Source organism: Protopterus annectens, chromosome 2.part0 (assembly GCF_019279795.1).
Source record: "Protopterus annectens isolate FY-2018-M chromosome 2.part0, PAN1.0, whole genome shotgun sequence".
Classification (NCBI taxonomy): Eukaryota; Metazoa; Chordata; order Ceratodontiformes; family Protopteridae; genus Protopterus; species Protopterus annectens.
The window spans coordinates 634041926-634054412 of NC_056728.1; the positions used below are offsets into that span (position 1 = coordinate 634041926).

General features: G+C 36.8%; 1 protein-coding gene across 1 annotated transcript in view; it reads left to right on the forward strand.

The window, feature by feature from the left end:
* Positions 1-1101: 1101 nt before the first annotated feature.
* The window catches only part of NCBP1 (nuclear cap binding protein subunit 1), a 2903332-nt gene continuing 2891946 nt past the window's right edge, over positions 1102-12487 (forward strand). Inside the window, exon 1 of the mRNA XM_044060340.1 lies at positions 1102-1340. Within this exon, the coding sequence (XP_043916275.1) occupies positions 1307-1340 (34 nt within the window). The 5' untranslated portion in view covers positions 1102-1306. The remainder of the gene's footprint in view (positions 1341-12487) is intronic.

Below are 12487 nucleotides of genomic sequence, written 5' to 3' on the forward strand. Positions count from 1 at the left end.
CTGCCAGGTAATAGGAAAAGAGGAAGGCCTAAGATAAGGTTTATGGATGTGGTGAGAGAGGACATGCAGGTGGTTGGTGTGACAGAGCAAGATGCAGAGGACAGGAAGAAATGGAAACAGATGATCCGCTGTGGAGACCCCTAATGGGAACAGCCGAAAGAAGAGGAGGAGTGAGAGTTGTCTGATGCAGTACATAGGGCTAAGAATGAGGTGTATTGTTATAGAAAAAGAAGTAATAACATGCAAGCAGGAGTCTACGAATGTAGGGAATGAGGACAGTGGCCTGGAGGGAGAGGAAAGGCAGGGGAGGAATTGCTTCAAGTAGGGTCTTTACAGGGGTGGGTCCAGGAGTTGAGTAGGTAGGTATTCCTTTAGGGCCAGTTTGATTTATTTATGTTATTCAATGATAAGTAATATAAACATATTTTCAAACTGGAGCTGATGGGAAGCAAGTGCTGCGAAAATAACAGCAAAGTTGTTGATTATAAGGTGAACATGACTGACCGTACCTTAACGCATCCTGGAACTATGCAATGGTGAACAATGTGGTACTATTTTAGTAATGGCAAGTAGAACTGTACCAATCTCGGACAAAGCAAAATTAGGGACGGTTTAAAGCTACGTGGTAACGGCAGTTAAGATAGATTTTTGAGAGCTTTTTGTAAATAATGCAAATTATGCAACTAGTCGATGTGTTTTCTTTACATTATCCAAAACTATGAGTTTTGTCTTACTTGTTGCTGTCATACCACAAATACTGTTTTCTTTTCAATAAAATATTTGAAAAAAAAAAAAAGATTTCTGAGTCAAGGGGTTGAGGAGAATTACAATACAGGGTAGAGCTGAAGCCGGTCATAGAGACATACTTCTATAAACTATGCAAATTGTACCATTATCAGTCAGAAAATTAATTTGTTACAACCCCTTTTGATAGAGCGACTTTCTAAACAAATATCACACTGTGAATGTATGGACCTCTATCACGAATTACTGCTGTCTCTTTGCACTTTGACTGTAGAATGAAGCGTTTGTTAAATGGATTCTTAAATCCTGCATCGCAAAAGCTATGACAATCATTAGTTACCAAGCCGCCATTGTTTGACCCAGGAAGAGATTACTCGCACGGGGGGCGGGGCTCAGCTGCCATATTGATGTCATGAAAAGTGTGTAGTAGTGCACTGAGTAGTATGTGAACAGGAGGGCAGGGGAGTTATTTATTTATTATCTTCTTGTAAAGGATTTATTTGGATCTTTATCTGGGAAATACCGTTCCTTTTGATTGCTTTACTTTCTGTGATAAGTGAAAATGTCCCGGAGGCGACATAGCGATGAAAACGATGGTAAGTAAGTGATAAGGGGCGCGAATATTCTAGGATACCGCCATGTCGCGTGTATTTACGGCAAAACTAGCAGCTAGCGGCGCTATACGTTCATTGCTGTGTGTAGTACACAAGATGGTATAGTTAGCTTCTGCCGGCATTGTAGCTGCTTACCATTTGTATGTGTTCCCCGATTTGTATAATGGAGTGGGTGTTTTAAAGGGAGCTTAATACTTTCTCGGTTATTGTTTGTTTTTGCCCAAATATTTTTTTCTTCGTAAGATTTGATGTTGGTTGTGTTACTTATTCAGTTGTCTGGTCATTATTTTGCAGGATACTAACTTCAGTAAAACTTGTGAAGAGAGCTCCTTTTTATAGAACATGTGGCTTACGGTACTATAGGCAACTGCAAGTGGTAGGAATACGGATTTCTTACGGCTGGTGTCAATCTCTCCGCATTGCATGCGTTTTTACAGGTTACTTACCAAGTCTTGAGTGCTTCTGCCCATGGAAAAGTTGTGGGTATTTGGATGGGTGATGAAATAGTTCACTTATACAAAGTGCATGCTTTCATAATTCTAGTGTTGTCTTTGGAGCAGACAGGTCTTGTAGGCAGACGTTAAAAACTAATATTTTACATTAGCTTTTAAAGTGTTTTTTTTGGTGGTGGTGGTAGTACACGCTGTGCTTAATAATTGAAGATGTCTGTATACGAATTGGGACACGTTTAACATGGATTATGTAATTTTATTTTGAAGTAGAAAAATGATTTTATTCTGTCTCGTGTGCAAAATTATGTAATGGGGAGTGCTGAGATGTTTATGGCAAAATGAACGACCGTGTAGTTGGCATGTCACTTTTCTGTAATGTGACATTCTGCTTTTTTCCCCCAAATCTTTCATTATACTTTGTACATATTTTGAGATTGAGGATTGTTTTGTGGTTGTAGGTGGATATGTGAGCTAAAAATGATGGGGATATGTTAGAAAAAGGATGCAAGTTGTTCATCATTTGTACAGCGGACCGAGGGTGCTGAATTAGTTTAGTAGCACCCTACTGTTGTCTTGTTTAAACATTAATTGAATGCTACAGCATCCACTTCTGAGTTTGTCTATACCCTGTTTTGAATGTAATCTGATTGGAGTGCTGTACTGTGATTTTTGTTAATTATGTACCTTACAGCAAAACTGATGCAGAATGGCAAACCTGCTGTAGCAATGGAGACAAGGTATACTGTCAGGAATTGATGAAAACCTATTTAGATCTTGTTGCCATTACAAACTGTAACATAATTTCATTTTTATTGTGAAATTGTAATTTTTGCAAGGTCTGTCATATGGACAGATGCATTACTGATGAAAATTTTAGGGATCCTGTAACACCCAGAAGAAACTAATTTATTTAAATTTGTTTACCTGGGTGGAGCATTGATAACGTTTGATCAGTTTCCTTTTCAGCCCTGGGTTAAGATACAACAGCTGTTGTGAAAAGATCCGAAATACAAAAACACATGGAGTAAAACTGATAATATCCAAAACTGATGTATTTTAACAAGGACAAAACTATGAGTTTATGTATTGTAAAAAGGCCTTTCAATGCAATCAGGTTATGGGTCGAAGAAGAAAATTAAACTAATGAAATGAGGAGACTGGATGTAGGAGCAGAAAGGGACTCTGTAGGAAGACTGAATTGATGCTACAGTATGGGAGGGAAGAGATCCCTTATTGTATGAACTTAGAGCTTGGGTGCAGGGATTACATGATATGAGTGGGGAATTAGGTTATGTAATCTAAAAGGAAGCAATCGTACTGTGCTTAAGTGAGATTTTAGAAACGTGTGGAACTTGGAATAAAATTAGTTGTCTTTCTTTTCTGTGGAGTGGGATTCCCAAAGTTTTGCCCCAAGAATTGAGATGGTATGGTTTGAGATATGTGGCTTAGAAAGTAGGTTGTGTGTCTGTGAGGACCTGAGTGATTAAGATTTATGAGGCTTTGTGAAGGAGTTTGTCTTTAAAAGTTTTGAGGTTAGAGGGAGAAAGTCTGTTCTTGTAGGAGCTTGGAAAGTTAGGAGCCAATAAGCAGACTGGCCCTTTAACTGAAAGCTAAAGTTGTTTTCATTATTCTGGGAATAAGTAATAATCTACAAACCCTTTTTTTGGGAAAAAAAAGTGGATAATAAAGGTGGTCGTTGGTACTCTTGATAGTGAGGACGATCAGGCTTCCTTTACCTATTGATGGTAAATTGAAATGGGTACCAGTAATTAGCTTGAATTCACTTATCAGTAGTTTGAAATTTCATTGCTAAGTATGCATATCCCAAGTGTTACGATCTGCTCTCTTATTCAGTTTTAATCTACTGCTTCAACACTGTTCAGTAAGTAATTCCTGATGCCAAGTCAGATTGAAAATGGGGACCTCAGTTATTTTCTTTACACTACTTCAAAATCCTAGTAGCTGCACCAAGTACTTCTGGCTATAGGACTTTGTATTTTGTTGTTCAAAGTTAAATTCCTATGCAACATTCCAGACAGCCTGTTTTCTTTCCATATTTGTTGGGATTTGTAATAGATTGAAAATGGTGACCTCAATTATTTTCTTTACACTCTACTTCAAAATCCTAGTAGGTGGACCAAATACTTCTGGCTATAGGACTTTGTATTTTGTTGTTCAAAGTTAAATTCCTATGCAACATTCCAGACGGCCTGTTTTCTTTCTATATTTGTTGGGATTTGTAATAGTTTTCATTTCCATATTTTAGGTATCTGTAATAATTTAAATCTCTTATTGACTGTCTTTGGATTTCCATTTTCTGGTTGTAGCCTTCTTTGCCACTATCAGTACGAATGTTGAAATATCTTTAGTATATGCCATTTTATCCCAACTCAGCAAAAACATCTCTATACTGAGGCTAAAATCTTTTATTTTTTTTTTATTTTTTAGTACATTGTCAGTCATCGTTTTACTGAAACATGTCCTTTCCCAGAATAAGTGCTCCGAAGTACCTCTTTCTGAATTATCACATATTTTAACATATGCCTCTTGACCGCGAGAACACTTTTGTTTTTTTTTTTTTTCCCCAAGTCTCTTACGGGTATGGATGTGTTTTCACAAATTACGTCTATGCAAAATTTCTAAATGCTCTTGATTTTAATTGCAAATCTGGGATTAAGGCATATTTTGCTCCACTGTTTTTTGTAATATATTTATTGAATTGTTCAATTCATTCTATTTCTACTTTTGTACTGAATTGCCTTCTTAAGTCTAATATTGGTTTATCTGTTGCTCTTTTTGTGGCTTCATAATTTCTGTTCTAACTACAGTTATAAAATTTTGTCATTTAGCAAAATGTACTTTCCAACATCAGCATATCTTCCTTTTTTAATAAGAAACCTCTTTATATATAATGTGTGACACTGTCATACATTTGTGTGAATGAAAACAAGCCATATTAACATAATTTTAGTTGTAAACATTGTACATCACAAATCATATTGACAGAACTTGGTTGTAAATGTTATACATCATTTATCATCTATCCAGTCATTGTCAGACTTTAACTCATTCACAGCCTGCCTTCTTTTAAATCTAGTTCTTCCTCTGCATGTATTCTTCCCACAATTCTTTTTTTTTTGTGTAATTGTACCTACTTAAAAAGATCCAGGTTCCAGTTGTTTTATCTCTGTTACTATATTCATTACTTGTAGTAAAATTGGTTTAGACTTTAATTTCCATTTACTACTAATTGCTTTTTTGGCAGCCACCATAATTAGACTCTGCAAGTCCTTACTATGTCTAGGCAGTTCCAATTCTGTATCATAGCTCAAAAATCATTTCCTTAGTTACACCAGTTTGCTCATCCAGTATATCTGACAGAGTAGCCTGCAGGGAATCTTTCTGCCAGTTTATTACACTCCCAGAAAATATGGTCCCAGTTACTCTTTCTTCCATATCTATGTGAACACTTCCAAGTAAAGATCCTAAATCTTCTAGACTTTGTTGCATGTTTAGGAGAGAGGCATATATCCCCCCCCCATTGTTTTCCTTGTGACTTGCTTATCCAATCTCTTTTTCCCATTCCTTTCTAATCTATTCTGATTCTTGCAGTTGTCATGCAATATTTTGTATGGTCTGCTAAGTATTCCTTTTTTAACAGCAGAGTCTGTTCTAGATTCTATTAAAAACGTTACCAGTGCTGGTCTTTTGCTTAGAATCCCTCAATTTCTTTCTGTTTGCCTTTCCTATCGAGGATTGGTATCCGGAGTATAGACAGTTTCTAGCTTGCAGTCCAAATAAATTCTTGGCCTCTCCCTATTCTGTTACCTTCCCCTTCCTAATTATTTGCTCCCAGTACCTTGGTTCTTTTGCCAGTGTTATCCAATAAATTCTGGCCCCTTCTTGCCTATTGCCTGTATCCGTAATTGCAGTCCTCTCTATCGGCAGATTAGTACTTTTATAGTGCATGATATGTTAAGAACAAAATTTTGTTTTGCTTACACTTAACTCTCTCTTCCTCATCTTCCCCAATCTAAAGTGGTGGTCTAAACATTGAGATAAAGTAGGGCATATGCTTTAGAGTTCCTTACAAGTTTACCAGAGTCGGAAAAGTCCAATATTTCCAGGTTTTATTGTTCTGTTTCACAGCGCATGTTTGTATTCCCTCCGTAGCATGTTCTGCATCAAAAAATAATTTTGTTCATCCACTAAAGAATATTCTGAAGGTAGCTGGGTACATCAATTTGAATCTCACACCTGCTTCTTAACATTCTCTGATTTGGTGGAATAAATTTACTCTTCTTCCTAGTATACATTGAGAAATAATTTTCCGCAATCAGTCTACTGTCTCCCACTTTTAGTGCTTTGTCCTTCTGCCACAGTTTTGTCAGGTATACCCCTTCTGCTGGTAAGATTGCACCCTTGCTTGTAAAGGTCTTGGTTGCTTTTACATGGTCAAGTTTGGAGCATACTCATGATGTGCCTTTTCAATTAATTTCTGCTGTGTAATATCAGTCCAGTTGCTTATTTGTGCTTTCATAAAAATAATACAGTTCCTTTCAGTTGGTCTGGTAGAGCAGAACAATCTCAGCTCTGTCCTCTAATTCTATTATTTTAGACAAGACTTCTTTAGCACATTCAGTCAACTTTTTCTTAATTTTGACATGTGATTTTTGCAGCTTTATCGCCTCATCTGAATGCCTGTTGAGAGCTTCCATTGTATCCAGTCTTTTATTATTTGAATTGATATATTCCATCAGTGTAATGTTTATTTTAATCCGCTCCAAGTCCATTTGACTTATCTTTTCCTGTAGGTTACTGGAAATTGTCTTGCACTGCTTTTTGCTGAACAGCAGAATTCTTCCCAGTCAGTGTTTTTTTTTTTTTTTTTCTCCACCGTTTGTGACTGATTTCTTTTTTTTTTTTTTTTTTTTGCTGTCATCCAGGCAGTGCACTTACTAACCAGTTTCTAAAATTTACCCCAAAATACGAGTTTACTGTCTGTCTGTTCTGAGCTTCTGTTTTGACACTGGTAGAGCTGAAACTAAGCTGTTACTCAATGTGCAGTCGTCTTGGAAGTCCATTAGCATATTTTCCTTGAGCTGTAATATTAAACTTTGTACAAGTAAGTTGATCTGAGTTCAATAACTCCGTCTGTGTGGCTTTGTCTTGTTACCTTTTATCACCTTCTCCCGAAATGCTGATTTTTGTCCTTCCTGTACTGTATATAATATAATCTATTGGTGATTGTCCATTTTTCCAGGGTTCAACTTTTTATCTTGAAGAATCATTTATTACTTTTATGAAAGTATGTAAGGCTGTACTAATATTTGTCTGGGTATGTAATACATGTCCTGAATCGTATACGTAAGCTGCATAACCTTATAGTGTGCAACCAAATCTAGACTCCACCAGTTTTTCAGTATTTTGTTATCCCAGAGAAACTCTTACATTTTTCATGTTCTTCCTTATCTGGTCTCAGTTAATACACAAGACTGACTTGGATAGAGAGCCAGTGGAACCAAAAACAACTTGTTTGTGTGTTTATAGATTTCCAGAAATTAAGTATCTATGATCTTGTCTTACAGTCTTTCAAGTTTTCTTCTTTCATTTCCTTACCTGCTTGTTCACTGTCCTGTTTCAGACAAATCTCAAAATAGTTCTTTCTGTCATGACCCTATAAAAAGGAGAAATTCTACACCACGTCATATGTTGGGGTATTTATCGCAGTAGTGCACGTATCTCAATGGACCGTTTGCAGGCATAAACAAATTGTGTTTGTAGAACCAAGGCTTCAAGAGGCACTTGACAGTCTCAAAAAAACATGGATGGAAAATTAATTATGCTTAGAGTTTTCTAGATAAGATGTAGCCATAATGACTGAGATGGCGTCTGCTGCAGGGGTTTCAGGTACAGTCAATTACTGTAGCCATTCTTAGTTTTATTTATTTTAATTTTTTACATTTACTTTTATATCTTGCTGCACAATTTAAATATTTCAATTTATCAAGTACAGTTTCTATATCATGTGCTGGATTTGCAAATACATTTTACCAAAACTGCTATTTTCATATTCCCCTATTTACATCCAGTTATGTTTTATTTGTCTTGTATCACTGGCTAATGGCACGAAATGTAAAGCGGAGAGTAACGGTGAACGTGAGGAACTCTGCCACTCTTGTAAGGCTAAACTCTTTAGATGGCTCACCACCACACTTCACCCTAGCTTGAGTTCCTCTGCAGATGTTAAATATTAATGTCAACCATGTTAATGGGGAACTCGGGTGTCTCAAGGGGTCTCTTCATAAATTTCCAACTCACTCTGTTAAATGCTTTTTCGCCATAAAAATGTTTAACATTTTTACTGTCCAGAGCATCATTTAAATAATTGAGTTGTATCTAATATTATTGAATGCTTGCTTACCTTCTGTAAAGCTACACTGATCTAGCTGTATTATTCTTTGCAATATATTTGCTATGCTTTTTGCCAAAATTAGCATGAATACTTTGTAATCACAGTTAGGAGTTGAAATATGTCCTGGATCAAGGGGACCTTTCCCTTTCTTTGAGACACTGTCTTCTGCTTCTTTCCAAGTCAAAAGTGCGTCTCCACTCAGGAAAATGTTGAAGCACTAGCGTGACTCATCTGATTGGCATTCCATCAGTACCAGGAGTTTCCTTGTATTCTGATTTCTCGCTGCTTCCTTAATTTGCTTCTCTTTATTTTTGAGGATCCCTGCAGATGTTTATGAAAGTAAGGAAGAAAAGCTTTTCTGTTTATGTTAGTAGTTTTTAAAGTCTTGATTCATGTAAACCCTTCTCAGCCCACCCTTAAGATTGTTCCTTTCCTCCACAAAATAGAAAAATATTCATTTTAGACTGCATGTCTGCAGTTTAATCAGTATTGGTCTTGGCTGCTTTTTTTACTGTTGCATCGGAATATTTACTCTGTTCTCTTTACTTCTGAAACCAGGGCATTCACCTACTCCTATCCCTTCAGGCTTTAACCTTAACAATTCGACACTGATCCCAGATACCTTTAAGTACTTTACAGAAGCCATTCAAACTCTAGCTAATTCATTACCCACATCTTCTGCATTCTCACCAAATATCTCTGAAGACTCTTCTAATGCCTTTCAGATTCAACCTGTCACTTCATCTATTATTTATAAGCTTCTCAACAAACTCAAACCATGTACCCCTTCTGCTGACCAACTCCCATCTGAATACTTACAAATTGCTGCAAAAGCTATTAATCACCCCGTATCCATACCGATTAATAGGACTATCTCTGAAGGAGTGATCCCCACCATATGGAAAATATCTCATATAATTCCTCTACATAAAGGGGGCTCTTCTGCTGAGCTCTCCAACTTTCGCCCTATTGCTTTACTCTCCCCATTAGCTAAAATTATGGAAAGATGCATACACAAAATTTCTCAACTACCTTCTTCAAAACAAACTTCTAGCTGACTGTCAACATGGTTTCAGGCCTTTCCATAGCACTACAACTGCCCTCCTTTCCTTCTCTGACTCCATAAACAATAATTGTTTCTCCTCCGCTCTATTCATAGACCTATCAAAAGCCTTTGATATGGTTAACCATAATATACTTCTTCACAAACTCAACCTCTTTTCTCTTAGCTCACACTCTCTACAGTGGTTTACGAGCTATCTCAATAACAGGCAACAAGCAGTGCTTTGGGATAACAACCTATCATCCTTAACCCCAGTAAATATTGGTGTTCCACAAGGATCAATCTTAGGTCCCCTTCTTTTCTCATTATTTATTAATGACCTACACTTTAATGTGCCACAAGCTACTTGTATTCAATATGCTGACAACTCTACTTTGATCAGCACTGCTAAAAATGTTTCCTCCCTTCAGTCCATTACCCAAACAGTTTTCCAAAACGTTGAAAAATGGTTTATGCAACACTGCCTCCTCCTTAACCCCCAAAAAACTAAGCTTCTTCTCTTTTTACTCCTACCAATAAATCTCCCACACCATTTTTCACTATCTCCTCAAATAATTCTACCTGTATTAACCCTGATATGACCACTCGACTGTTAGGTGTAACCATTGACAACCGTCTTAACTTTGATGACCATATTAACTCTACTATTAAAGCTGTAAATAAAAAAGTTGGGCTGCTCTACAGAATTAAACCCTTCCTTACCCCAGTAGCAAGAAAAACCATTGCTCAAACCCACCTGATCTCCAACCTTTTTTATGCCTCCGCTTTATACACTAACTTATCTAAGAACAACATTTCCAAACTCTCTACCTGCTATAATAGTATAGCAATATTCATTACTGCTACTCCCCTCAGAACTCACCACTGTCAACCTCAAACAACTAAATTGGCTAGAGCTAAATAACCACTTACTCTACCAACAATTACTCATCATTCATAAGACACTTTACTACCCTGATGATACTCTTAGCCTGACAAAACTAATTTCACCTTATAAAAACCTAGCCACACTTCGCTCTGCCAATAAACTACTAGTATCTGTTACTAAATCGCACAATAAAGCTGGTGACGCATTATTTTCAAATTCCATAGGTAAAAACTGGAGTCAACTCCCTCAAGAATTAACTAATCAAGACTCTACTACTCTTTTCAAAGAACATCTTAAAACTCCATGGTTATGTCCTTGTACTAACCCCGACTGAAAACATGTCTCCATACACCTAATCTTCCTCCCCTTCCTTACTGAGCTCCTACCTTACACTTTCAGTTGTTGAAAGTCACATCGTAGAACTATGCCTTACTAATCTTTTTGTAACTTATTCCTGCATTGTTTCCTTCTGTTTTATTAGTCTAACTATAGTACCATGCTTTTATTTATTCTCTTTTTTTTCTACTTTTAATGTATTTTAGATTCTTTTGCAATTTCTCTTTTTCAACTTGTATATTTTTGTGCATATTAATTTTTGTGATATATAATTGTTGCTTGCCTGTTCTGGAGCTTTTCTCCCCGGGCCTCTACTGTAAATGGATATATGTCCAGCTAGACTAGCCCGGTCAACAAATGTAAAATAAATTAATGTCATCTATAGAAAGTCCAGTCCTTTGCTGAGGATTTTTCTCCTAAAATCTTTACAGTCATCTTCCAGTTTGCTCTGGTACTGCTGTAAATGTCAAATTGTGCAACTCATCCTGGAATTTAGACAGTTTCTGTGGCATTTGTTCATATTTTTAATTGGTGTTCCATTATTTTTCTTCATCTTTCCAGCAGATTTCATCTGAATGGGCTGGTTAAAACATTATCTATTTCCTGCATCTCTGTTTTGTTGCTGTGTATACCAACATGGACGCACTTGTATTGAAATTCTTAGAATGCATTTGGTCAAATCTTTCTCTCTAGAGTGGCTGAAGAGCTTTGTCCTTCTGACACTTGGTTTTTCCAGCTCTACTTTATGCCATGCTACTTTTTCTTCCTCTGATTTAAGTTTCCATACCTTTTACTTTTTGTCTTCCTTTTCAGCCTTCTGGATGTCATGTATGCTTCAGCGAACAATTTCTGTTAACTGTTTTAAATTTGGAAAACCCTGCATCTACAATAGAGTGTTCACCGCCCAGGGTTTTGTTGCTTCCACAAGTGTTGCCATTTTGGAACTCCAAGATTTATTATGTTTTTGACTAAAGTTTCTTAACTTAAGTAGTATGGTGACTAGAAATCTTGCAAGCTAGTTAAAACTTTTATGACAGATTTAACGAGTAGTTTGTTTATTAAACCAATGGTAGAGAATGTAGGTCATTATGTAGTGAGGATTCTTGATCATGGGGATTGCTTGAGCTTTGTAAGAGGAGACCATCAGTATGGAGGGGGTATTTTTAGGTTTGGAAGACTGGATGGAAGACTCTGAGGAGTGAAAAGAGAACTGGACCCAAAAGAGTATGTGGGTACACCAGAATGGAGTGTAGTAAGAGAGAACATAGCTTTTCCAAAGCGCACAAGTTGGTTTATTTTTTAGATACATTTTTAGTTCATCTGCAGAGTTTGTGCTGGATAATTGAAATATCAGAAGGTGGTGAACAGCAAGATCAAATGCTTTTGACCAAAATGACCTCCATTTTAAATACCCCTGTCTGTTACAGGAGATGTGTTCTGTGTCTTGAAGTATAATAGTTTTGTTATTTAAACCGGGTCTAAAGCTTTGCTGTGAGTTGAAGAATGTCAGTGTTGCGTATGTCAGAGTGTTTGCTTATATATGAGATGCTGAATTATGTGGTGGGGAGGATTGCCAATAAGTCAGAAATATTCTGATGATTGAAGGTTATGAAGATGTGGGTTTTTTTTCAGTCGAAGTTCTGCACAAAAGGTAATTCAAAAACTGAGATGAGCTACCAGTTTCAATGGATAGCAAGATGCAAGTAGTAAAATGTTTTGTCCCTTTAGTTTTTATACATGGGTCAGGTATATTTTTGTCAACCGGGAAATTTGTGGAGAGTAATAAAGAGTTGAAGAATTTTATCTGGGAGGAGAAGTGGGCAAGAGTCAAGTGGGAAAAGTTGATCCTTCCAAATGTACAAGGTGGGTTGGGATTACCTGATCTGAAGAGATGTATTGGAGCTACATACTTATGTTATTCTCTAAAAACGCAAGCAGAAAGCCACGGTTCTAAGTGGAAATGAATGATGATGCAGGGGACAATTCAGGAAATAA